Source organism: Pantherophis guttatus, chromosome 6 (assembly GCF_059756535.1).
Source record: "Pantherophis guttatus breed Tessera chromosome 6, ASM5975653v1, whole genome shotgun sequence".
Taxonomy (NCBI): domain Eukaryota; kingdom Metazoa; phylum Chordata; class Lepidosauria; order Squamata; family Colubridae; genus Pantherophis; species Pantherophis guttatus.
The window spans coordinates 2,773,657-2,800,910 of NC_142068.1; the positions used below are offsets into that span (position 1 = coordinate 2,773,657).

Consider the following 27,254-nt stretch of genomic DNA (forward strand, 5'->3'; position numbering starts at 1 on the left):
ATCCCAGAAAGGATACGGCTAGCTGACGAGAGTTAAATAACTTGAAATAGATCTATACTAGTCTCCCTTTATTTCTTTGTCGGTAAATTGAAATTTAACACAACGGTCGTAACTCGAGGACTACGGTATCCGTTTGGAAATTGACTTTTTTTAAAAAAAAATTGTGTTCTTTCTTCCTCTCTTTCTCCCATCCCCACTTTCCAGAAGCACATGCTGAAAGAAGGGAAGGGCCGCATGCTGCAGGCCATCAGCCCCAAGCAGAGCCCCAGCAGCAGCCCCACACACGACCGCTCGCCCTCGCCCTCCTTCCGCTGGCCGTTCACCGCCAGGACGCCCCCACTCTCTCCCGCCGGCCTCCCCCGGAACAAGTCGACGGCTAGCTACGACATCAGCGAGGATGAGGAGGACTGAGTCCGCCCCGGGAGACGGCGGCGCAGGCGGGAGGGGCTTACGGAAGCCACGAGCCACTGGGGGAGACCCTGAGAACTTCTGCCTGGCTCCCCAAATTCAAGAGCTGAGATGGTCGCACCGTCGGAAACGTCGTCTTTCCCCCAACGTCCGGGAGCTGGGACATGCCGTAGCATTTTCCTTATTATTATTATTTTTTCCTCCTCTCCTTTCCCCCGGTTATTTCTCACCCCTACGGAGGGAAACGGTGATTCTTCTTTTAAAACCAAACGTTTTATTTTTGCCGGTAGCCGAAAGCATCAAATTTGGAGACGGCGAGGATGGGAACCTCTCTTTTCTCACCCGGCTTCTCATCCTTTTAACATCGCCATCTCCGCTTCTCCCGTCGGCCGGGGTCCTTGGCCTGCAGGGAGCAGAGGCCCTTAAAGTGGGCGAAACGGGGTGTAAGTGGGTGGGGGAAGGAAGGAAGAAGCTGCAAAAATTTGCCGCTCCCCACGCCTAGGGGCAGAGAGAGAGAGAATGCGTCGTCTCGCAGCCTCCCCAGGTTTCTAGTCCTCAAGAGAGAACACGGAGAGGCGATGCGAAGTGAAAGTTTGCTTCGGGGTTTCCCCAAGAGACTCACACCTGGGTTACACGCTCCCTGCTCTTCCTGTCTGTGTGCCACCTCCCCCACCCCAAGTGAAAGCTGCCTTTTTTCGGTTCCTTTTGCAACGTCCCGCAAGGGGGTCAGAGCTGCAGGTGCACCAGGGAGCGGGGGTGAGCGGTGAATTCTTCTGTCCCGACTCGGCTGAGAGTTTCCAGATTGTTGTGTTGTCGGTCCTTTGGGGTGGCACATCCGTTGCACTAAAAAGCCGCAAACGGACACGTCGGTCCCCGTTTTTTCCCCCAACGGAGCCCGCTGGCTCTCGGTCCATCTCCCCCCACCCCACCCCTCCTGCTCCAAACTATTTGCAAAGTTCCGTGGGGCAGCCACACCCGATTTCAGTAACGTTTCGCCTTTGCGTGTCCTGTCCCGTCGCGAAATAAAGCCACCGATCTCTGCGGGCGGCTGGTCATCGCACCCGCCGTTTTTCTCCCCCTCCCCCCCCCGAGAGGCTCCCTCTCTTCTCGCGCATCTGATACACACCCCACGTTGTCGAGAATTAGCCCAGATTCTGCCCCGCGGCTGAACGGGGGAAGCCCCATCGGGCACTGACCAAGCCGAGGTGGGTGCGCGGTCATGCCCCGGGCCCCAGATTGCAGGATTTTGGAGCGGACGCCTGGCCATTTCTCCCCGCTCCCACTCCTCCGGTGGATGCCGAGCAACATCTGGGCGGCAGCCGCTCGTTTGCCCTGGCACAGCGCCCGTTCGTTAGGAACCCACTTCTCGTTGGCTGTTGTTCTTAACTCTGTAATAAATGTTCGGGTTTGACTGACCGTTTCTGTCGGGTTTTTTTGTGGGTCTGAATGGCATTTTTTTAAATTTTTTTTTTTTTTTTTTTTGCTTGGTTGGGCTGCGCCGCCGTTCTCTTCCTACTTCCTTCCTGCGGCTTCGGAGGATTGTTTTGAGGGCTGGTGACTTTGTGAGTCAATTTCCTACACAGGGTGCGCCCTCACACGCCCCGAGTGCAAGCAGCATGATCTAATACCAACAGCTCAACCAAGGAACCTCCACTTCCACCAGCACTGACAGGGCAAGCCACTAGAACAGTGGTCACCAACTGGTGGTCCGTGGACCACTGGTGTGTCTGCGAGAAACTTTCGGTGGTCCGCAGGAAAATTATTTGCATTTTTGTATATTGCACTAAATCAGGGGTCCTCAAACTCTACGGCCCCTGGGACGGATACGTGCAATGAAGGTTTGTGTTGCTGCAGAGGGTCTCCCCCTTCGGGGTCTTTTTCTGTGGATCGGAGGGGGGCAGAAATTCCGACATGGGGTCTGCTTCGGCCTCCTGGTGGGGGGCTTTGGGCGAAGGCTGGAGGGAAGAGCCGCTGGTGGCGAAGAGCCGGAGGGCCTCGTTCCACTGGGACTGCATCATGGCCTGGAACCGCCTGACTATCTCATCCCGCTGAGCCTCCAGGCGCCAGTACCTGGCCTTGCACTCCCGCAGGTCTTCCCTCTGCTTGGAAAGCCTATGCTCCTAGTCCTCAGTGAGGTGCTTCTGCCGAGCCTCCTTCTCGGCCAGATCCAATTTGAACTGAGCTGTTTGCCGACTCTTTCTCCTGGTGGCTGCTTAGCTCCAGCAACTGCTTCCTGTTGGGGCCCTAAGGAGCCCGGGTGGGCAGGCGAGGAGGGGCTGGGAGGGGAGGGGCGAGTAGAGGCTGGTGAGGTGTCCCTCGACGTGAGTGACATCGAGTTGGCCACGCCCACCCAGTCACATGACCACCTGGCCACGCCCACCCAGCCGGTCATTAGGCAGATCATATTCGTGGTCTGCGGGATTTAAAATTATGAATTTAGTGGTCCCTGAGGTCCGAAAGTTTGGGGACCCCTACACTAGGATACAAATGAGAGCAAACCCCATTCCTTAGTAGCACTGATGATGGTACTTGGTTTGGTAATGAAATGTTTGCAAGAAAACCAGCAAATTCAGTGAGCACCATGGACCCCACAGCCTTACTCCCCTTCCTTCCCTCCCTTTCTCCTTCCTTCCCTCATTTCCTCTCCTTCCACTTTTCCCTCTCCCCTCCTTTTCTTCTCCTTCCTCCCTCCCTTCCCTCCCTTTCTCCTTCCTTCCCTCATTTCCTCTCCTTCCACTTTTCCCTCTCCTCTCCCTTTTCTTCTCCTTCCTTCCTTCCCTCCCTTTCTCCTTCCTTCCCTCATTTCCTCTCCTTCCACTTTTCCCTCTCCTCTCCTTTTCTTCTCCTTCCTTCCTTCCTTCCCTCCTTTCCTCTCCTTCCACTTTTCCCTCTCCTCTCCTTTTCTTCTCCTTCCTTCCTTCCTTTCTCCTCCTTCCTTCCCTCATTTCCTCTCCTTCCACTTTTCCCTCTCCTCTCCTTTTCTTCTCCTTCCTCCCTTCCTTCCCTCCCTTTCTCCTTCCCTCATTTCCTCTCCTTCCACTTTTCCCTCTCCTCTCCTTTTCTTCTCCTTCCTTCCTTCCCTCCCTTTCTCCTTCCTTCCCTCATTTCCTCTCCTTCCACTTTTCCCTCTCCTCTCCTTTTCTTCTCCTTCCTTCCTTCCTTCCCTCCTTTCCTCTCCTTCCACTTTTCCCTCTCCTCTCCTTTTCTTCTCCTTCCTTCCTTCCTCCCTTTCTCCTTCCTTCCTTCCCTCATTTCCTCTCCTTCCACTTTTCCCTCTCCTCTCCTTTTCTTCTCCTTCCTTCCTTCTTTCCTCTACTCCCTCTACTTCTTTCCACAAACCCCACTCCCTTCTAGCACTGGTGACATTACCTAGTTGGGTCATGAAACGTCTGCAAAAAATCCAAGTTCAGAGACCATCCAGGACCTGCCTCCCCCCCGCCCCCCGAAGTCTCTTTGTTACTCTGGTGCTTTAGCATTGACTCTGCTAGCACACGGATAATCTGCAAACTTTTTTGTTGCCGCAGGACTTCCCCTTAAGACAGTGTTTCTCAACCTTGGTAGCTTGAAGATGGGTGGACTACAACTCCCAGAATCCCCCAGCCAGCAATGCTGGCTGGGGGAATTCTGGGAGTTGAAGTCCACCCATCTTCAAGCTTCCAGGGTTGAGAAACACTGCTTTAAGACAATCCAATCTTATCTATAAAAACATGTCTAGGTCCTACGATCAAGAGCAGAGGGGGCAAACTCAATTTCCTTGAGGGCCACATCATGGTTTTGTTTTGGGGGGGTGGGCAGGTGGCGTGACATGGCCAGCTTGCCGTCACTCATGGAGGCTCCATTTTCGGCCTCAACGGCCTCCTGCATCCCTCTGCCAGTGAAAAGAGGCTCCCTGAGCTCCGTTTTTGCTGGCATGAGGCACCACAGGCTGGTCCTTCACTATTTCCAGGGAGATCCAGTGGTGGGATTCAGCCGGTTCGGGCCAATTAAATTGACCACGTGCCCGAAGTGCAGGTTGGCCTCCTAGGCCCAAAACGGGGTGCGGGAGGCTTCCTAGGCCCAAAATGGGGGACGGGGGTCCCCATTCATGGCCTGTTTTTGCCCCCGGGGGGGTGCAGGAGGCCGAGTGCTGCCTGTCACACCCCCTGGCCACACCCACCATGGCCACGCCCACTCAGCCGGTCATTAGGGCAGAGAACCGGTTGTTCAATTATTTGAATCCCACCACTGGCCAGATCTAAGCACCCCGTAAGGCGGTTCGAGCCCGCAGGCCTTGAGTTTGACACCTCTGATCCAGAGGAACCTTCTGGAGACAGGCTGACTCAGTCCTCAGAAGGACATTGGAACCGGAATGTCCGGAGTCAATAGGAGCAATGGAATTCAGACCCCTCCCCCTCCGGTTTCTCTCCCGACTTTGCCGAAACCAGAATTTTTAGAAATATTTGCACAAAACATACAAATGAGCCTCATCGCCCCAGTCCCTTGTCTTAGGTCAGAAGGATTTGTCCCACATAGACCGCAAGTTCCTGAACACAAAAATTAGACAGCCTTCGGAGCTGGCAGCAGAGTCAGACAGTGAGGAGACTGGCGATGAACATGGACCAGTCCTGGAGTCTGGGGAAGGCTCGGACGAGGGCTCTGCATCGGAGGCAGAGATGGGGCCGGGTCCATCTGGGAGTGATGTGCGGACTGCGGGGCCTCCAGAGTCTGACATCAGAGAGGCAGAGGAACAGGAGGAGCCTGTTCCTAGTGCGCGCATGCGCAGAGCTGCCAGAAGGCAAGAACAGTTAAAACAAAAGGGACGACTCAGGAGTAAGGCCTGGAGATGATTGGCCCCTCCCATAAGGCTTAAAAGAGGAGCAAAGGCACGTGTGCCCTTTACAGGAAAGCAACGTTGTTAATTCTGTTCCCAGTCGGCATCTCTGTTTGATTCTGGACTCCGTGTGGCTTTGCCAAGTAAGTCTTTGGCAGCGTGTCAAGGGAGATAAAGGTTGGTGATTATCCCGAAGGACTTTTTGCAAGTAATTGGGACTCAGCCAGTGGTGGGTTTCAAATTTTTTTACTACCGGTTCTGTGGGCGTGGTTTGGTGGCTATGGCATGGCTTGGTGGGTGTGCTTGGTGGGCGTGGCAGGGGAAGGATATTGTAAAATCTCCATTCCCTCCCGAATCCAGGGGAAGGTTACCGCAAAATCCCCCTTTCCTCCCCATCAGCTGGGACTCGGGAGGCAGAGAATAGATGAGGGAGGGGGGCCAGTCAGAATTTTTACTACCGGTTCTCCAAACTACTCAAAATTTCCGCTACCGGTTCTCCAAACTACTCAAAATTTCTGCTACTGGTTCTCCAGAACTGGTCAGAACTTGTTGAAACCCACCTCTGGACTCAGCTGTGAATGAACGTAATTCACAGCTGTTGCAATAAAAGAGGTTTTTGGAACTCCTCATGTGTTTTAATGACTCAGGAAGCCTATGTCACAACACAACCAGGCTAGCAGCTCGAGTACCACACTTCCCTTCTCTCGCTCCGATGAGAATAAAACCGGAAGATTTATTCGGCGAGCTTTGCGCACTTTTAACAATAGGCGTGCCTGTGCCAATAGTCCAAACGTCACTTTGCGAAGGTTGGCTTTTCTCTCTCTCTCGTGCCACCAGCAAGCAGCAAAACTCTTCGTGGAAACGTACACACAGGTAGTCCTCCACTTACAACACTTCGCTTAGTGGCCGTTTGAAGTTACAGCGGCCTTGAAAAAAGTGACTTACAACCGTTTTTCACACTTACGACCCTTGCAGCATCCCCGTGGTCACGTGATTTACATTCGTTGTCAACTGACTCACATTTATGACGGTTGCAGTGTCCCGGGGTGATGTGATCCCCCTTATGCGACCTTCAAGGGGGACGCCAGATTCATTTAACAACCGTACGAGTAATTTAACAATCCTTCGCTTCACACCGGTGGCAAGATAAGCCGTAAAAACGGGACAATGCTCGCTTCACAAATTTCCCAGCGACATACATTTTGGGGCTGAATGGTGGTCGTAAGTTGAGGACTACCGGTACGATGGGATTTGGCCATTTTTGACAAGCATTTTGTGTGTTGGGGGCTGGGTCTCGGACCCTCTTATTGCTTGATCTCGGCGTTGTACTCTGGAGATTCGCAGAGGCAGCATCCTGGCTTGTCGTCCGGTTTCCGGTAATACATCCTGGCCAGCACCGCAAGGACAAACGTTTCCAAGATCAACAGCTGGGCGTGCATTTCTTGGAGCAAAAGATTGAAAAATCAGGATTAGTGTTGAAAGCAGCTAATGTCTCCTGCTTGATGCTGCCTTCCAGAGGTTTTCAGCACTACAGTTCCCAGTGGCCGTCATGCAGTGGTGAAATCTAAAATTTGTTATTACCGGTTCTGTCGGCGTGGCATGATGGGGGGGGTGGGGGGGTAATGTGGCTGGGTGGGCGTGACCAATTTTTTTTTCTTTTAAAACCATTTTTTCTACAACTTCTTCGGCGAAGAGGTTGTAAAAAAATGCTTTCAAAAGGTTTTGACGATTCCAGCTGAGTTGCCTGATCGGCAGAGGCTTTTTTTTCTTTTAAAAGCCTCTGCTGATCAGGCAACTCAGCTGGGATCGTCAGAGGCATTTAAAAGAAGAAAAACCTCTGCTGATTAGGCAACTCAGCTTGGATCGTCAGAGGCTTTTAAAAGAAAAAAAGCCTCTGCCGATTAGGCAACTCAGCTTGGATCGTCAGAGGCATTTAAAAGAAAAAAAGCCTCTGCCGATTAGGCAACTCAGCTTGGATCGTCAGAGGCTTTTAAAAGAAAAAAAGCCTCTGCCGATTAGGCAACTCAGCTTGGATCGTCAGAGGCATTTAAAAGAAAAAAAGCCTCTGCCGATCAGGCAACAGCTGGGATTGTCAGAGGCATTTAAAAGAAGAAAAGCCTCTGCTGATTAGGCAACTCAGCTGGGATCGTCAGAGGCATTTAAAAGAAGAAAAGCCTCTGCTGATTAGGCAACTCAGCTGGGATCGTCAGAGGCATTTAAAAGAAAAAAAGCCTCTGCCGATCAGGCAACTCAGCTGGGATCGTCAGAGGCATTTAAAAGAAGAAAAGCCTCTGCTGATTAGGCAACTCAGCTGGGATCGTCAGAGGCATTTAAAAGAAGAAAAGCCTCTGCCGATCAGGCAACAGCTGGGATTGTCAGAGGCATTTAAAAGAAGAAAAGCCTCTGCTGATTAGGCAACTTAGCTGGGATCGTCAGTGGCATTTAAAAGAAAAAAAGCCTCTGCCGATCAGGCAGCTCAGCTGGGATCGTCAGAGGCTTTTAAAAGAAGAAAAGCCTCTGCCGATCAGGCAACTCAGCTTGGATCGTCAGAGGCTTTTAAAAGAAGAAAAGCCTCTGCTGATTAGGCAACTCAGCTGGGATCGTCAGAGGCATTTAAAAGAAAAAAAGCCTCTGCTGATTAGGCAACTCAGCTGGGATCGTCAGAGGCATTTAAAAGAAAAAAAGCCTCTGCCAATCAGGCAGCTTAGCTTGGATCGTCAGAGGCTTTTAAAAGAAAAAAAGCCTCTGCCGATCAGGCAGCTTAGCTTGGATCGTCAGAGGCTTTTAAAAGAAAAAAAGCCTCTGCCGATCAGGCAACAGCTGGGATTGTCAGAGGCATTTAAAAGAAGAAAAGCCTCTGCCGATCAGGCAGCTCAGCTTGGATCGTCAGAGGCTTTTAAAAGAAGAAAAGCCTCTGCTGATCAGGCAACTCAGCTGGAATTGTCAGAGGCTTTTAAAAGAAGAAAAGCCTCTGATGATCAGGCAACTCAGCTGGGATCGTCAGAGGCTTTTAAAAGAAAAAAAGCCTCTGCCGATCAGGCAACTCAGCTGGGATCGTCAGAAGCATTTAAAAGAAAAAAAGCCTCTGCCGATCAGGCAACTCAGCTGGGATCGTCAGAGGCATTTAAAAGAAAAAAAGCCTCTGCCGATCAGGCAACTCAGCTGGGATCGTCAGAGGCATTTAAAAGAAAAAAAGCCTCTGCCGATCAGGCAACTCAGCTGGGATCATCAGCTGACGATCCCTTTGACGATCCCAGCTGAGCCGTGCAATCATCAGAGGCTTTTTAAAAAACTTTTAAAAGCATTTTTTCAGCCGAAGAGGTTGTAGAAAAAATGCTTTTAAAAATTAAAAGAAAAAGCCTCTGATGATTGTGTGGCTCAGCTGGGCATGGGGCCGGGGGGGCAGGGATTTTTGCTGCCGGTTCTCCGAACCACCCGCCTCCATCACTACCAGATCGGGCGATCCAGTCCAAACCGGGAGCATTTCACCCCTGCCGTGCTAGCTGGGAAAGTGTAGTCGCTGCATTTGACTTTGGTAGCTGTTGGTGTTTGCTGCCCACTATGGGTAGTCCTTAACTTACGGCCACAATTGAGCCCGAAATTTCCGTTGCTAAGCAAGACAGTCACTAAGTGAGCTGCTCCCCATCAGTTAGCAACCAGCTCATGGTTAGGATGGTGGCAGCATCCCGGAGTCACATGATTCCTTTTTGTGACCTTCTGATGAGCCAAGTCAATGGAGAAGCGGGATTCATTTAACGACCGTGTTACTAACTTAATAACTGCAGTGATTCATTTCACAACAGTGGCCCGAAAGGTCATAAAATGGGGCAAAACTCACTTAACAAATTCTCACTTAGCAACAGGGATTTTGATCACAGTTGGCCAATCAACTGTGGTCGTAAGTCGAGGAATTGATAACCACAATTCATTGCAGATTTTCCAAATTTAGTTCTAAGAAATTGCTACATTTCTTCCAATATACTCCATTTTTTCCCCCCATCACCTTACTTAGAAAATTTTGGGCATCCTGGAAGTTTCGTTCTAGCACAAGGGTGAGGAATGTTCCTTTTTATGACTTGTGGACTTCAACTCCCAGAATTCCTGGGCCAGCCATGATGGACTTCAACTCCCAGAATTCCTGTGCCAGCCATTTTATTTTATTTATTTATTTGATTTGATTTCTATACCGCCCTACTCCCAAAGAACTCAGGGCGGTGCACAGCCAAACAATAAAATACATACATACAAAATTTAAAAGTGGAATTAAAATCAAATTAAATAGTTTTGGCCCCGACAAATTAAAATCCCAATCAATTTAAAACCTATTTTAAAATTTGAAGCCATGATGGACTTCAACTCCCAGAATTCCTCAACCAGCCATGATGGACTTCAACTCCCAGAATTCATAAAACAGCCATGATGGACTTCAACTCCCAGAATTCCTCAACCAGCCATGATGGACTTCAACTCCCAGAATTCCTCAACCAGCCATACGGGCTCAGGAATTCTGGGAGTTGAAGTCCACAAGTCATAAAGGAGCCATCATTCCCGAGCTCTCTTCTAGCAAATCTAGAGCCCAGATCTAGGTTGAGAGAAGTTATTTTGTACAAGGGCATTGTGGGAAATATGCACGGAGGATTCTGGGAATTACAAGAATTGGAATGCAACTTATGGAGAGGAGATCAGCTTGTGGAAATCTTGATTTAACCCCCCGAAACTTACGCTGGCCTCGGGCTCTGGAGGAGAACGGTGGGGAGCAGGCGATTTGACCCCCGCTGGCCAAGATGCTAAAGATGGACGGCTGCAAGGCCACCAGAATGAGGAGGACCTGAAAGCAGATCAAGCCAGAGAGATCTTGAACAAGTTGAGATATCTCAGAATCAGAATCGAACTGGAAGGGACCTTGAAGGTCAAGCAGGAGATCCTATATACCCGTGATGGTGAATCTATGACATGTGTGCCACAGGTGGCACGCGTAGCCATATCAGTGGGCACGCCAGCTCAGCTCTGAGAGAGAGAGAGGGGCTCTGGAGGCTGGGGACAACAAAAAACGTCACTTCCTGTCCCACCGGGAGTTGGGAAATGAGCCATTTCAGGTCTCCGTAGGGCCTCCAAGGGAGTGGGGAAGGCTGTTTTCGCCCTTCCCAGATGCATAGAGAGGATCTGGAGCCAGGTGAGGAAGAAAAATGGGCCTACCTGGCCATCACATGCCAGGAGTGGGGGGGAGGGGGGATTGTGCTCACATGTGCAGGGCAGGGCGCATAGAATTATGGGTGTGGCCACGTGTATGTGGGAACTTCCCCTGCCCCGCCCCCCTCCTGGCACGCTATGGCAAAAAGGTTAGCCATCATTGCTATATACCCATGATGGCGAACCTATGGCACACGTGCCACAGGTGGCACACGGAGCCATGTCACCTGGCACACCAGCGCAGCCTCTCTAGGAGTCTCTGGAGGCTGGGGACAACAAAAAAATGTCACTTCCTGTCCAACCGTAAGTTGGGAAACGGGCCGTTTCGGGCCTCCGAGGAGGTGGGGAAGGCTGTTTTTGCCCTCCCCAGATGCATAGAGAGGATCTGGAGCAAGGTGAGAAAGAAAAACCGGCCTACTGTGCCATTGTGTGCCAGGAGCGGGGGGCGGGGAGGGAGGGTCATGCATGCATGCGCAGGACAGGACGCATAGAATTATGGTTGTGGGCACATGCATGCTCGCAAACCTTCCCCGCCCCCCCTTCCTGGCACGTGATGGCAAAAAGGTTAGCCATCACTGCTATATACCTTCATATACCCCTAGAATTACCTGGAAGCAAACGAATTTGCCCGTCATGTTCTGCTCTGCGAGGTGAGATTTGGCTTGCCGAAAGAGGATGGCCAACGACCAGAGGGCAAAGAGAGTGGACACGCCAAGGAAGGTGTTGATCCAAAGCGCCACACTTGTGGCTGAAATCTAGAGGCAAGAAGAAGAGATGCCAACAAGGCTGAATGCCAGAGGCTCCTGGGCTGGGCTGGGCTGGGCTGGCGGAAGGATCCATGCGCTCCTGAGCTCTTAAATATTTGGCCCTGGTTTCCCCAAGTCGATCAGACTTTCGTTCCCAGAATCATCCCTGGAAATTTGGGGGCATGAACTATTATCTGTGGGTCCTTGGTGCTCTCTGAGCTTGATGTTTCCTTGTAGACATTTTGTCAACTTGCAAAGCTTTCAAGCTGCCATGAGCAGGAGGGAGGGAGAACTGATAGAGCTGATTGATTTCCCTAACTGAAGCTGCATTCCATACATTCTTCCTGACCGCAATCAGAAGGAGGGTGTTGGATTTCACAGCCAGCCAAAGTGCTTAATTGGAGAATGTGATTTATGAACATGGCCAGAGAGGAGGGCATCTTTCGGAAACTTCACACATTTCATGACCCAATTAACTAACATCATCAGTGCTGGAAGGGAATGGGGTTTACAGAGAGGAGGAGGAGGAGGAGGGGACTGTGAGATCCTTGGTGATCTCTGAGCTGGGTTGATTTCTTTCTTCGGACATTTCATGGCCCAGCTGGGTAACATCATCAATGCTAGAAGGGAGTAATGAAGGTAATGAAAAATCTGCAAGAAAACAACCCAGCTCCGAGAGCACCAACGACCCCACAGTTCTCCTCCTCCTCCTCCTCCTCCTCCTCCTCCTCCTCCTCCTCCCCCACACCCCTCTCCCTTCTTGCACTGATGATGTTACCTAATTTGGTAATGAAATGTCTGCAAGAAAACTACGAAGCTCAGAGAGCACCAAGGACCCCACAATCTTCCTCCTCCTCCTCCTCCTCCTCTCTGCAAACCCCACTCCCTTCTAGCACTGAGGATGTATGCTAGCTGGGTCATGAAACGTCTACCACCAAACCACCTCTTCCAATCCTCCCCCATTGTCCTCGGGAAGGAAAGGGCTAACACGACCTCGTGTGTTTTTTCTCTTCTTCTTTTCTGTTCTTCCGTAAAGAGGCAGAAGGAAAAGATGCTTTGGGGTCTCCCTCCCACCCACCCACCTGCCAGGGCCCGGATGCCACTTACATCGGCCGTGTCGTACAAGCCTTCGGTGCTTAAAACGAGGCCCAGGAAACTGCAGGAGACTTTAAGGAAGGCGTACTGGAAGGCGCCTAGCAACATTATTTGGAGTTTCCGTCTGCAGGGAATAGAAGGAAAAAGGTCCGTTATCGTTGGATTAAACCTCTAGCAACCGGACTACAGGTAGTTCTCGATTTTACGACCACAACTGAGCTCAACTGTTAGGAAATGATAATTACCTAACTTGTTGGGATGGCAATATATAAACCAGATGTCAGCATGTCAAGATGCATTCATCCTAGTGCTGACATGAGAAGGAGAACGCAAGTGTCTGCAACGGGACGGTTGCCTTTCACCTACTTATTTTATCTGGAGATAATGTCTTCTAGGAGATGGATGGGAGGGGGGAAATTCTTTGAGTTGGAGCAGTAGATTAAGGGGTGAATGATTGGGAAGATGGCCAATGAATGCAGAGGAGTGGGGGAAGGAAGAGGAGGGATTTTGGGTCAGCACCTCAGTGCTGGCTGCATGGAGTCAGTGTAAAAGTTGCCGTGCTAAATAAAATGGAAGTTTGTTTCAAAAAAGACTTTGTTTGAGACGCAATTTATTTGAAGACGGCCTGAAAACCTGACACCAGCATTATAGCTTTAAGACTGTATTGCTGTATTGCATCATACTGTATCCTGATTGGTTAGCTCTGTAGCCAATGTCCTTAAGAGAGAGCTTGAAACAGGGTTTGTTTCTCTTTGATGCTCTTTGATGCTCTTTGCTGATTGTTACTGCTCTGTGCTGTGTTTGGTACTGTTTGCAACTGTTTATTGTGTATGACTACGACAACTGGTAAGAAGACTTTGATATTGGAATATCGCTGGACTATTGTTTTACTATCTACTGCTTTATCTGTGTATGACCTGGACTGTTTATTGGACTGTGCCTTATTTCCTGAAAGTAAACACAACTCAGTGTATCTGTGTGTTGGCTGTATTTATTCGCAACTGCTCTCAATCGCTTTCATGTGCACACCCTTGCTACTCTAGGGTTGCTCTGCAAATTCCTTAAGACCAACATTTCTGTTGTTTAAGTGAGACATTTGTTAAGTGAACTTTGCTCCCTTTTATGACCGTTCCTGTCTCAGTTGTTAAGTGAATCACTGCAATTGATAAACTCACTTGACAACTTTCTCGCTTAGCAACAGAAATTCTGGGCTCAAAGGTGGTCATATGTCGAGGACTGCGCCTACTGGACCGAGGAGAAGCCCATCTAGTCTTCATGTTGCAGCCCACCGTGGCCAACCAGGAACACGAGTCCACAAAAATCCATGAAGGGCTTCCTTCAAGGACAGGCCTGCAGAACCTGTGGTGTCCACCGGGTGTCCTCAAAACCGCAGCTCTCTGCTGCCCTCTGGTGTCTGTGTGGATTCCTACATCACAGAGGCACCCTCTTGTCAACCCTGAAGCTGACTGGACGGAGGCCATTTTGAGGCTTCAATGCTGCCACGCTGGAGCTGAGGGATAGGAGGGGGGGGGAGAGAGAGAGCTGGGGTTTTGTAGCCAAAACAAAATACTTTCTCCTGGGAACCAAGGACATTCCGGCGGGTGGTCGAAGAGAGGAGGAGTGAAGTTACCAGACTGTTCTGATCTAGGCTTCCCAAGAGCATGAAGCAGACTCCTGGTCCCGACAAAAACCTAAACTTTTTATTAAGTTACTGTCAATTCCTCTCATTCCCATCCAGTGAAGTCTTTCAAGGGAGAATTTACAGACACAGGCCTTATCTGGCTTGGAGAGCTGCCAGGCCGATATCTTCAAAACTTGGCAAGGAGTCTCGGAGAGTCACGAACCAATTAAGCGAACTAACTGTCTCCTGCAAACTCCACTCCCCTTTCGCTCCTCTTTTCTTCCCTCTGGGAGCGGCCATTCATCGTTCACCGGTGGCTTTACTCCTGAGTCGACCCTTGTTCTTTAGCTCTTCCCTTCTCCTGGCAGCTCTGCGCACGCGCACTCTGGGAACAGGCCCCAGCTGTTCTTCTGCCCCACTGATGTCCGACTCCGAAGGCAGCTGACAACTATCAGGCGGTCCCGACCCTGTCTCTGCCTCTGATGCAGTGCCTTCCCCAGACTCCAGGACTGGTCCGTGTTCCTCCCCAACCTCCTCACTGTCCGAATCTGCTGCCAGATCTGCTGGCCGCTGGCGGGCCACAACACAGACAGCACAGTGATTGGACCATGTGACAGATTGGGGAAGGAGGAAGACTTTTACTTTGAATTAGGTGAAAACCGCGGGAACATTCAGAGTCGGTTTCCACCAGCCTGTTGTGGATTTAATAAGACCAACACAACTTTTCAGGGTTAATCAGAGACAATGTATATTGCGCAATAGGTTCAAAGCTCTGTACATGAAGCGTTGAACAAAGACAGAAATTAGCTACAATGGTTTTATACCCTTCTAGACAAAGGATTCTGTTAACTCAGCAGTTTATGTGATCATATACATTTGTCATTTTTAATTGACACTTCCTAGTTACTGTTTCATATTATTCTTTGCCAACATTCATAATTCTTTATGTAGATTACTGAAGCATAGATTCAAATTATCTCTTGTTAATATTACATGTGGTCATCCTTGATCTCTTTAACCTTCAAACTGTATATCACCAAATGCTTGTATCTCTGACAACTGAGGGGCCCCTTCTTCTGAATGTTTCTACTTCAAAGGAATTCTCTCCTTTCAACTGGAGATAATTGGCTTCCCTCAAACAAGCACATTTCCTTTCCTACAATACTATGAATAAAGAGGGCCCTTCAGTGATCATCCAGCTGGACCCGCATTTACCTACCTACATTAAGCCTGTGCCAATATGATATATCCAATAAAACTGTTCTTTGAAGAATTGGCCTGCCTCGGAGTTCTTTTTCGCTATGGGTGTATTATTTGGGACCCTAACACCTCTCCTGCTTTCCACTCACCTGGTCATGGTGATGGGGGGGCAACAGGGACAGCAACAGCAGCAAGGCCCCGTCCGGATCAGCATGGGGGTGTCCTTCAAGGCCTTGAGCACGGCTTCCTTCCCTCCAAAGCCTTCCACCATGACCAACATCGTCAGGTAAAAACAGACGGCGAAATATCTACGTGGGGAGAAGCCAAGCCAAAGCCATCATTAGGTAGAGATAATGGAGCCGAAGAGCAGAAGAACGTTAGTTGGAAGGGGCCTTCTTGGAGGTCTTCTTGTCCAACCCCTCCCTGCTCAAGAAGGAGACCCTATGCCATTTCAATCCAATCTCTTCTTAGAAACCTCCTCCAGTGATGGAGCACCCACAACTTCTGGTGGCAAGCTGTTCCACTGGTTAATTGTCCCCACTGTTAGGAAGTTTCTCCTTAATTCCAGGTTGCTTCTCTCCTTGGTTAGTTTCCATCCATTGCTTCTTCTGCCTTCTGGTGGTTTGGAAAATAAGTTGACCTCCTCTTCTCTGTGGCAGCCCCTCAAATATTGGAAGATGCTATCATGTCTCCCCTGGTCCTTCTCCTCACTAGACTTGCCAGGCCCAGTTCAGTGGTGGGATTCAAAAATTTTTTACTACCAATTCTGTGGGTGTGGCTTGGTGGGCGTGGCAGGGGAATACTGCAAAATCCCCATTTCCTCCCGATCAGCTGAGACTCGGGAGGCAGAGAATAGATGGGGGTGGGGCCAGCCAGAGGTGGTATTTGCCAGTTCTCCAAACTACTCAAAATTTCCACTACCGGTTCTCCAGAACCTGTCAGAACCTGCTGAAACCCACCTCTGGCCCAGTTCCTGCCACCGTTCTTCATATGTTTGAGCCTCCAGTCCCCTAATCATCTTGGTTGCTCTTCTCTGCACTCTTTCCAGAGTCTCCACATCTTTTTTTTTACATTGTATATAAAAAATTTGAGGTGTGGTGGACGATGGTTGCTCACCCCAAACATAAGATCCAACAATATTCTGACAGGACAATTAATCAATGGAAGAACTTGCCTTCCAGAGTTGGTCCATCACTGGGAGTTTTCAAGAATAGATTGGACCACCATTTGTCTGAGATGGTATAAGGCCCCTGGCTTGAACAGGAGGTTGGAATAGAAGACCTCCAAGGTCCCTAGGATTCTATGAACTTGGACAGGGGGTTGGACTAGAGGGCCTCTGAAGTTCCCGCCAGCCCCACTATGCTATGATCTTGAGCAGGAGGTTGGAGTAGAAGACCTCCAAGGTCTCTTCCAGCCCCATCCTTCATCTCAAAGGTCTTCAGCCATCTCTCCATCCACGGTCATCCAAAAAGGGACCACCGGTCCATCCCCATCCCCATCCCCATTCCTGAGTGTCAATTCCGCTCAGCTCCAGAAGATCACCCTGGAAGGAGATACTCACGCGCCGATGCCCATCTCCACGTACGTCATGGCCCGGGGCACCCACAGTCCAAGCAGGCAGAAGACGGAGACAGCCTAGCAGAGAAAGGAAAGAAGACACAACAGCATGGGAGCCAGGGGCTACGGTCGGAGACCCCCAGGCAGAGAGCATTCAAAACCAGTCTTAATTGGTGGAGCCGTTGGGTGGGTAGCTTGCAAGTCAAAAAGTAAAACAAGAATCAGCCTCTCCAACTGGGTGCCCACCAGGTATGGACTAGGATTCTGCCTCCTGCGTAGTGACAATGAGAATTTTGGCTTGTCTGGGAAGCCCCCCCCTCCCCCCAAGAATGAAATATTTTAGGGGATATTAAGAGGTAGAATATTATATTTGCCCAAAGGAGAAATGGAGAAACATGTTTTTAGAGGCAGAAAGCAGCCCTCAACAACCTCCAGCAGATGCCTGAAGCCTTTAGATATGGATATTGTGTGCCCATTAAGAAAGACTGGGCCACTTGTTAACAAGTGATTGGTTTGGAAGTAAAAAGACTGGAATATTGAATGCAGAAAGTTTTGATCTTGAATTTGGATGGCATGCTTACTTATTTTATGACGACAAAGTAGATAAAGTATTTAAAAGTCATATACTTAGAGACTCTTTGATGAGAGTTTGGAAGAAGCACCGACTCAAATGGGATTATAAAATACCGCTATGGCTGGATCTTGGTCATACTTTGTGGAATACAAATATAATGTCACTCGGGGGGTTTTTATATAAAGAGGTTCTTTTTACAGATGCGGGCAGATGGCAGCTGAAGACATTGCAGACACTGTTGGACGAAGGGATTAATTTAACTTGGTTACAATATAATCAATTACAATTGCGATGGAAAGAGGACCAAAAAACTGGTATTATGTTACATGAGGAAGAATTGGTTAGACATATAAAAGAGAAAGGTCCAATGCATATTAAAAGGCTTTATAATGTTTTGCTAGAAAGGGACTCAGAAACTGAATTAGTTAAAGATTGTATGATTAAGTGGGCACAAAATTTTGAAGAACCAGTGATGTTGGAAACATGGGAAAAAATTTGGGTTCAGAATGTTAAATTTACACAGTCGCAGAACCTGAGGGAAAATTTTTATAAAATGTTTTATAGATGGCATTTAGATCCTAAAAAGTTGTCATGTATGTACCCTAATGTTCAGCCAAAATGTTGGAGATGTGAATGTTTAGATGCTACGTATTATCATGTTTGGTGGACCTGCAGGAAAGTTAAGGCTTTTTGGATAAAAATTTGGTGGGTCATGCAGAATGTTTTAAAGAAAAAAATTCAATTTTCTCCACAACTGTTTTTATTGGGTATAGTTAAGGGTTTTACACGGGGTGAAATAAAACTGATATTGTATATGATAACAGTAGCAAGATTGTTGATAGGTAAATATTGGAAGAATGAAGCTTTGCCTACTATCGAGGAATGGACTTTGAAGATGGCCAGTTTTGCAGAGATGGCGAAGATTTCAGCATATTTAAAAGACTGTTCACAAGAGACTTATGAATGGGAATGGAAAAGGTGGATAGAATATGTTCAGAACAAATACCAAACTAGAAAGTATCAAATAGCTTTTACTTGAAAATAATGTATTAGAAATATTTTAAAGAGACAAAGTGGAAAAATTATACAGGGGGAGGGATGGGTTCAAGCTTATATATCAGTGTTATTAGTTATGAGTACATAATAGGGAAGTCTGGGGGGGGGAGGGTTAGGGAGGGTTAGGGAGGATGGGAAGTTTGGGGAGGGAGGTGGGGGGGTGAAAAAAGGGGTGAACATGTAATTGTAAAACTTTTGCAATAAAAAAAAAAAAAAGAAAGACTGGGCCAGCCTACTCACAGACAAAACACCTTCACCTCCAGTTGATGGAATTAAAATTTACACCCCTCTCCACCCAAATTCTAAGAACAGGACCTGACCTTTTAGGACATAAACCCACCACCACGGAAATAGCAAGAGACCCAAAAAACCCCTTCATTGCACAATCCCCAGACTTCAAAGTCACAGAAACCTATAAAGATCCATCCACTCATTCAACCGTTATGTCAGCTGCCCCAGAACTGCATGCTCTTGTTGGTTTTGCTCATCAATAAACAAGAGACCTTCTTTCCATGCGGTCTCCATTTTATTTCCAGTGCCTTGCTCCCGGCTTGGAACCGAACCAGATGGATTTTTCTTCCTACATTTGCAATAACAATTCTGGCAGCTAACATGGATTAACATGGAATAAATTAATATTTAGGGGCTGAAGTGTTTTTTAAGTCCAGAATACCCAGATAATGTTCAAATTCAGCTCAGGCAGATACTTCCCTGACTCCAGGAATGATATGAAGGAAAGGGGGGTAACAAATACAGCCAGACTTGCAAAATACAATTTGATCTAGTGGCTAAGGCTAGAAACCGGGCGACAGTGAGTTCTAGTCTTGATTTAGGCATGAAAGCCGGCTGGGTGACTTTGGGCCAATCACCAGGAGACAGGGAGTTCTAATCCTGTAGCTAGCTGGCTGAACTTGAGCCAATGACTAGGAAACTGTGAGTTCTAGTCCTGCCTTTGGGCATGAAAGCGAGCAGGTTGAGTTTCAGCCAATCCCTAGGAGTCAGGGAGTTCTAGTCCTGCTTTAGACATGCAAGCTAACTGGGTGACTTTGGCCCAAGGACTCTCTCTCTCAGTCCAACCCACCTCGCAAGGTTATTGTGCAGAAAATAAATATCACGGCCAATCTCAATAAAAGTAACTTTAGCCCTTATGTGGAGTTAATATCCTGGTTTGGTCCACTGGATTGGCCCAAAGTCACCCAGCACACAAACGCTTCTCCGGGAAAACCTGAGGACACCAGGCGCAATAAGGAGTCCTTAGTGCTGTCTGATGCTTGATGGTTTTCCTGGAGATGTTTCATTACCCAACTAGCTAACATCATCACTGCGAGAAGGGAGAGGGGTTAGCGCTCAACCTTCTAGCACTGATGCTGTTATCTAGTTGTGTCATGAAACGTCTGCCAAAAAACCACCAAGCTCAGAGAGCACCAAGAACCCCACAGTCCTCCTCCTCCTCTTCTCCACACACCCCACTCCCTTCTAGCACTGATGAAATTACCTAGTTTGGTCATGAAACGTCTGCAAAAAACCCACCAAGCTCAGAGAGCACCAAGAACCCCACATTCCTTCTCCTTCTCCTTCTCCTTCTCCTTCTCCTTCTCCTTCTCCTTCTCCTTCTCCTTCTCCTCCTCCTCTCCACACACCCCACTCTCTTCTAGCACTGATGAAATTATCTAGTTTGGTCATGAAACGTCTGCAAAAAATCCACCAAGCTCAGAGAGCACCAAGAATCCCACATTCCTTCTCCTTCTCCTTCTCCTTCTCCTTCTCCTTCTCCTTCTCCTTCTCCTTCTCCTTCTCCTCTCCACACACCCCACTCTCTTCTAGCACTGATGAAATTATCTAGTTTGGTCATGAAACGTCTGCAAAAAATCCACCTTCCTTCTCCTTCTCCTTCTCCTCCTCTCCACACACCCCACTCCCTTCTTGCATTGATGATGCTACCTAGTTTGGTAATGAAACATCTGCAAGGAAACCATCAAGCTTAGAGAGCACCAAGGACCTCACAGTTTTTTCCTCCTCCTCCTCCTCCTCCTCCTCCTCCTCCTCCTCCTCCTCCTCCTCCTCCTCCTCCTCCTCTTCTTCCTCCTCCTTTATTGGTTACTGGAGAGCCATGCTGGGTGCTTACTGTGGGTGCTGAGCTGCTCCAGATGAGAGTTTTCATCTTGACGAAGCAACGGATCTTCTTGGAGAGATAGAGAGCGTCCTCTACGAAGATGACCACGGACACCAGGGTGAGGAAGGTCGCCATGCCGATGATGGCCAGGTCCACCAAGTTCTGCTCTGCAACCACCAACGCATTTAACCTTTAGCGGGCGAAATGCCGAACTCCCCCCTCAGAGAGCCAAACGGCCCTGCCCTGCGTTTGCCCCTAAGAGCAAAGTAGGAAAAACAAGCTTCCGTATTTTTCGGACTATAAGACGCACCTACCTTTTTTGGTGAGGAAAAGAAGAGAAAGAAATCTGCCTCTGCCTCCCAGCAATTTTGCCTCCTTGCAGCAAACAGCCTGCTTTACTTTCAGTTTCGTTTTCAGCATAGCTTGATTAGCACAAGGGAAAAAAATAAAATCTGCTCCCAGCAATTTACCTCCTTGCAGCAAGCAGCAGAGCCCTGCGCAAAACAGCTGAGAGCAAATCAGCTGAGAGTCGGGAGGCCGATACAATCAACATTGTGCTAATTAGGCTGTGCTGAAGCTGAAAGGAGCTTTTTTTTTTTTTTTTTGCTGTTTGCTGCAAGGTAAATTGCTGGGAGGCAGAGGCCAAAGGGTGGGGCCAGTGGGTGGGCGGGGCTACATTTGGTGTATAAGATGCACCTAAATTTTCACCCCCTTTTAGGGGGGAAAAAGGTGCATCTTATACTCCGAAAAGTACGGTAATTTATTTTATTTTATTTATTTTGTCAAGCATATACAAGATAACCATTTTATCAGATTAAAATGAATTAAATTTTATATATTAAATATAATTTAAATTATAACCGCTACAGAAACCTATGCCAACAAATAAAGACTGAATGCACCAATTATCACATCAAGCAAGAAGAAAACCTTCTACGCACAAAATCCACCCGTGCCTTCTATAATTTTGTAAACAACAAACTTAAAGACTCGAGAGCCATCCCACCCCTAAAAGGACCAAACAACAAAGACTGTATTGATGAAACCGTTAAAGCCGATCTCTTTAATACGTTCTTTGGCTCAGTCTTTGAAAGTGGCAACAACACATACCCAAAATTTCCCAGTCGTACTACAGACAATTACAACGATTACGGTGATCTTATACATATTGATTTTACAGAAGACAATGTTGAAAAGGCACTACGGAATCTAAAACCATCTCTATCTATTGGACCTGATGGACTATGTGCATATATTATATTATATTATATTATATTATATTATATTATATTATATTATATTATATTATATTATATTATATTATATTATATTATATTATTCTATTCTATTCTATTCTATCTATTCTATTTCTATTCTATTCATTTTCTGAATTCTATTCTATTCTATTCTATTCTATTCTATTCAATCTATTCTATTCTATTCTATTCTATTTCTATTCTATTCATTTTCTATATTCTATTCTACTCTATTCTATTATATTCTATCTACTCTACTCTATTCTATTCCATTCTATTTCTATTCTATTCATTTTCTAAATTATTCTATTCTATTCTATTCTATTCTATCTACTCTACTCTACTCTATTCTATTCTATTCATTTTCTAAATTCTATTCTATTCTATTCATTTTCTAAATTCTATTCTATTCTATTCTATTTTCTATTCTATTCTCTGCCCAGGGGGGAGATTTCGGCTAACCCCAGTGGAGTTGTCCATCATTGGAGGCCTTGAAGAAGAGATTGGATGGCCATTTGTCAGAAATGGGGTAGGTAGGGCCTCCTGCTTGGGTGGGGGTGGGGTTGGACTAGATGACCTACAAGGTCCCTTCCAACTATGCTAATCCGCTAAAAAGACCGAATGCACCAGAAGCCAAGATAAGAAACGATGGATGGAAACTAACCAACCTAGAACTAAGGAGAAATTTCCTGACAGGGAGAACAATTAACCAGTGGAACGACTTGTGCATATATTATATTATGTTGTGTTGTGTTGTGTTGTGTTGTGTTGTGTTATGTTATGTTATGTTATGTTATGTTAATTATGTTAATTGTATTGTATTGTATTGTATTGTATTGTATTAAATTATATTATATTATATTAATTGTATTAATTGTATTGTATTGTATTATATTGTATTATATTAATATATTAATTGTATTGTATTGTATTGTATTGTATTGTATTATATTATATTATATTATATTATATTATATTATATTATATTATATTATATTATATTATATTATATTATATTATTATATAAAATGAATTAAAGCTAATTAGACTGAAGAAGTTATAGATAGTCCTTGACTTACAACAGTTCCTTTAGTGACCGCTCGAAGTGACAACAACTCTGAAAATAGCGACTTACGACCGTTTTTCACACTTATGACCGCGGCAGCCTCCCCGCGGTTACGCCATCAAAATTCAGCTGAGTGACTTTGAGTCAATCGCCAGGAGATTTTGACAACGTGACCATGGGGATGTTGTAACAGTCCACAGTTGTGATAAACAGTCGTACTTCACATTTTTTCAGGACAGGTAATCCTCAATTTACAACCATTCATTTAGCGACCGTTTGAAGTTACAACAACACTGAAAAAAGGGACTTATGATTGTTTTTCAGATTTATGAGCATTGACTGCAGCCTTCTTTGCGACCTTCTGACAAGCGAAGTCAATCAGATTCACTTAACAACCGGGTTACTAACTTAACATCTGCAGTGATTCACTTAACAACTGTGCCAGGAAAGGTCGTAAAAAGGAGACTTAACTGATGTCTCACTTAGCGGTGGTAATATTGGGCTCAATTGTGGTTCGTACGTCGAGGACTACCTGTAGTGTTGAAATGGCCTAACGGCCACTAAACGGACGGTTATAAGTTGAGGACTAGCTGCATAAGCTTCCTTGTATTATGTGGCCTCCTCCTCTTTGGTTGTGCGTTGCACACTTACGTCGCAGCAGCTGCAGCGCAAAAGGCGGGTGGGAGAAACACGCTTCGGGGACGCTGAAGTTGTCGATCAGCAGATGGATCAAATCCAGGGATAAACTGCCAAAAAGAATTTAAAAAAAAAACAGAGTTCAAATGAAACCTACAAACTTCCTTCATCCTCTCCGAGGTTTGTTCATCCTGTCCAGACCCCCAAAAATATGGACTGTTTCTTTGGTTAGCTCATTTAGAATTATTTTTATCCACCGGATCATTTTTGATTAAATATCTCCCCCCCCCCCCCCCGGTATTTCGTCTTTAGTATTCCCAGGAGAAATGTTTCAGGTAGCGATTCAATTTTTTCATTGGTTGATTCTCGTAGCCAATTTTGAATTTTTCTACAATACCTCATCGCTTCAGGACAGGACCACCACATGTGAAAGAAAGTACCTTGGTGACTTCCAACATTTGGGGCTTACATTTGGATAGATTTTTGCTAATCTTGCGGGCGCTAGGTGCCATCTGTATAGCATTTTACATTGGCTTTCTTTGTACGTTGCCGCTTTTGTTAATTTATAGTTTCTATTCCAAATCATCTCCCATTCGTCCAAATTTATATTAGGGTTAAGGTTCATTTTTATCCATCTAAGGATTTTATTTGTAGGTTATTTGAGGCAAGCTACTCTACTCTATTCTATTCTACTCTATTCTTCATTCCAATATTCTATTCTATTCTATTCTATTCTATTCTATTCTATTCTGTTCTGTTCTGTTCTGTTCTGTTCTGTTCTGTTCTGTTCTGTTCTATTCTATTCTATTCTATTCTATTCTATCTATTCTATTCTATTCTATTCTTCATTCCAATATTCTATTCTATTCTATTCTATTCTGTTCTGTTCTGTTCTGTTCTGTTCTATTCTATTCTATTCTATTCTATTCTATTCTATTCTATTCTATTCTATTCTATTCTATTCTATTCTTCATTCCAATATTCTATTCTATTCTATTCTATTCTGTTCTGTTCTGTTCTGTTCTGTTCTGTTCTGTTCTGTTCTATTCTATTCTATTCTATTCTATTCTATCTATTCTATTCTATTCTATTCTTCATTCCAATATTCTATTCTATTCTATTCTGTTCTGTTCTGTTCTGTTCTGTTCTATTCTATTCTATTCTATTCTATTCTATTCTATTCTATTCTTCATTCCAATATTCTATTCTGTTCTGTTCTGTTCTGTTCTGTTCTGTTCTGTTCTATTCTATTCTATTCTATTCTATTCTATTCTATTCTATTCTTCATTCCAATATTCTATTCTATTCTATTCTATTCTATTCTAGTGGAGAAAAGTAAGGTTTTACACTTGGGCAGGAAAAATCAAAGGTACTAGTAGAGTTTAGGTGAAACCTGTCTCAAAAACAGTAACTGTGAGAAGGATCCTGGAGTCCTAGTGGACGATCCCTTAAACATGAGCCAGACATGTGCCAAAAAAGCTAATAAAAATCCTTGGTTGTATAAACAGAGGCATAGAATCAAAATCACGTGAAGGATTAGTGCCGCTTTATAAAGCCTTTAGTAAGGCCACATCTGGAATCCTGCGTCCAGTTTTGGTCACCCCATTACAAAAAAAGATGTTGGGACTTTGGAAAAGAGAAGAGCAACTAAGATGATCAAAGGCCCTAAAACATATAAAGAGCAGCTGCAGGAATTTGCGTTTGGCCAGTCTAGAGAAAAGAAGGACTAGGGGGGACATGATAGCATCTTCCAGAATTTGAGGGGTTGCCACAAAAAAGAGGGGGTCCATCTATTCTCCAAAGCACCAGAAGGCAGGAGAAGAAGCAACGGGTGGAAACTAATCAAGGAGAGAAGCAACCTAGAAGTAAAGAGAAACTTCCTAACAGTGAGAACAATTAACCCGTGGAACAACTTGACACCAGAAGTTGTGGGTGCTTCATCACTGGAGGTTTTTAAGAAAAGACTGTCTGAAATGGGATAGGGTCTCCTGCTTGAGCAAGGGACTGGACTAGAAGACCTCCAAGGTCCCTTCCAGCGCCATTCTGATGGTATGATTGGATAAAGCCCTTTCTTACATTGGATTCTGAGGTAAATAAAAAGGTGCATCTTTGATCCTTCGGGCACAGCCTCCATCTTGACTTTTTTTGACCATTACGCAGGTTCCCCCCCCCTGTCTCCGGAAACAACCAGCAAGGGCCGTGCGCAAACTGGTGAGTGGCGGTTTCACTTTGGAAGGACATTCGGCAACCTTTGTTTGAGGGTTGAATGACCTTCCGACGCTTAAAAAGCACATTGGAAAGGACCATGTGCTCCTTGTCCGGCCTTCGGTGCTTTGGAGAGGAGGTGGACCCCCCCACCCCCCACTCTTGCCTTCCAAACTCTTTGGAACAAGGGTGCTCCAACACTGGAGGTTTTGAAGAAGAGACTGGAGGGCCATTTGTCTGAAAGGGGATAAGGGTCTCCCGCCTGAGGAGGGGGTTGGACTAGAAGACCTCCAAGGTCCCTTCCAAACTCTTAATATTCTATTCTGTTCTGTTCTGTTCTGTTCTCTATTCTATTCATTTTCTATTCTATTCTATTCTCTATTTTATTCATTTTCTATATTCAATTCTATTATATTCATTTTAAAAATTCTATTCTATTCTATTTTATTCATTTTGTATATTCTATTCTATTCATTTTCTAAATTCTATTCTATTCTATTCATTTTTTAAACTCTATTCTATTCTACTCTATTCTATTCTATTTCTATTCTATTCATTTTCTAAATTCTATTCTATTTTATTTTCTATTCTATTCATTTTTAAAATTCTATTCTATTCTATTCATTTTTAAACTCTATTCTATTCTACTCTATTCTACTCTATTTCTATTCTATTCATTTTCTAAATTCTATTCTATTTTATTTTCTATTCTATTCATTTTTAAAATTCTATTCTATTCTATTCATTTTTAAAATTCTATTCTATTCTATTCATTTTCTATATTCTATTCTATTTTCTAAATTCCATTCTATTCATTTTTTAAACTCTATTCTATTCTATTTTATTCTACTATTCTATTCTATTTCTATTCTATTCTATTTTCTATTCTATTCTATTCATTTTTTAAATTCTATTCTATTCTATTCTATTCTATTCTATTCTATTCTATTCTATTCATTTTTAAAATTCTATTCTATTTCTATTCTATTCTATTTTATTCTATTCTCTGCCCAGAGGGCAGATTTCGACTAACCCCAGTGGAGTTGTCCATCATTGGAGGCCTTGAAGAAGAGATTGGACGGCCATTTGTCAGAAATGGGGTAGGTAGGGCCTCCTGCTTGCGTGGGGGTGGGGTTGGACTAGATGACCTACAAGGTCCCTTCCAACTATGCTAATCCGCTAAAAAGACTTAATGCACCAGAAGCCAAGATAAGAAACGATGGATGGAAACTAACCAACCTAGAACTAAGGAGAAATTTCCTGACAGGGAGAACAATTAACCAGTGGAACTGCTTGCCACCAGAAGTTGTGAATGTTCCAACGCTGGGAGTTTTTAAGAAGAGATCGGACAACGATTTGTCTGAAATGGGAGAGGGTTTCCTGCCTGAGCAGGGGGTTGGACTAGATGACCTCCAAGGTCCCTTCCAACAGAATTATTCTGTTGTATACCGTTCTACCGGTATTCTATTTAACCACCGCGCCAAACCAGCTCTCCAAAGGGTCTTAAGAGAGAATGAAAAGGCCTACCCTGGATTTGGCATCAGGTTCTCCAAAGAAGGATTTTCTTCCATGCTTGCTTCCATCGGTGGATTCTCCCAGCCTTCTCAGATCTTCTTGATCCCACGAGAAGCAGCCGCTAAAAGAGATCTGGTCTTCCGGGAAGCTGGGTTTTCTCTCCAGCAAATTGGGGTCAGAGTCCTGCTGCCTGGGGCTGCTGGGAA

General features: G+C 45.9%; 2 protein-coding genes across 3 annotated transcripts in view; one reads left to right on the top strand and one right to left on the bottom strand.

The window, feature by feature from the left end:
- Positions 1-1,824, top strand: part of PCYT1A (phosphate cytidylyltransferase 1A, choline) — a 51,010-nt gene extending 49,186 nt beyond the window's left edge. For both annotated transcript variants that reach the window (XM_087872393.1, XM_087872392.1), the window contains one exon: positions 205-1,824. In XM_087872393.1, the coding sequence (XP_087728519.1) occupies positions 205-411 (207 nt within the window). In that variant the 3' untranslated portion in view covers positions 412-1,824. The remainder of the gene's footprint in view (positions 1-204) is intronic.
- A 4,107-nt stretch (positions 1,825-5,931) lies between these two features.
- On the bottom strand, positions 5,932-27,192 carry SLC51A (solute carrier family 51 member A). The gene is made up of 9 exons (XM_087872394.1): positions 27,061-27,192; positions 23,344-23,438; positions 20,383-20,537; positions 16,632-16,705; positions 15,220-15,378; positions 12,262-12,373; positions 11,017-11,163; positions 9,941-10,046; positions 5,932-6,659 (listed from the first exon to the last, which is right to left on the bottom strand). Exons 1-9 carry the CDS (start codon positions 27,114-27,116, stop codon positions 6,523-6,525), a joined length of 1,041 nt encoding a protein of 346 aa, XP_087728520.1. The 5' UTR covers positions 27,117-27,192; the 3' UTR covers positions 5,932-6,522.
- Positions 27,193-27,254: the final 62 nt, after the last annotated feature.

Excerpts from the sequence above, each read along its gene's own strand:
- SLC51A (XM_087872394.1), bottom strand. The coding sequence starts at position 27,116 with ATGGAAGCAAGCATGGAAGAAAATCCTTCTTTGGAGAACCTGATGCCA. Across the intron at positions 23,439-27,060 it reads AACCTGATGCCAAATCCAGG|TTTATCCCTGGATTTGATCC; the intron begins GTAGGCCTTTTC and ends TCTTTTTGGCAG. Across the intron at positions 20,538-23,343 it reads TGCGCTGCAGCTGCTGCGAC|AGCAGAACTTGGTGGACCTG; the intron begins GTAAGTGTGCAA and ends TGGTGGTTGCAG.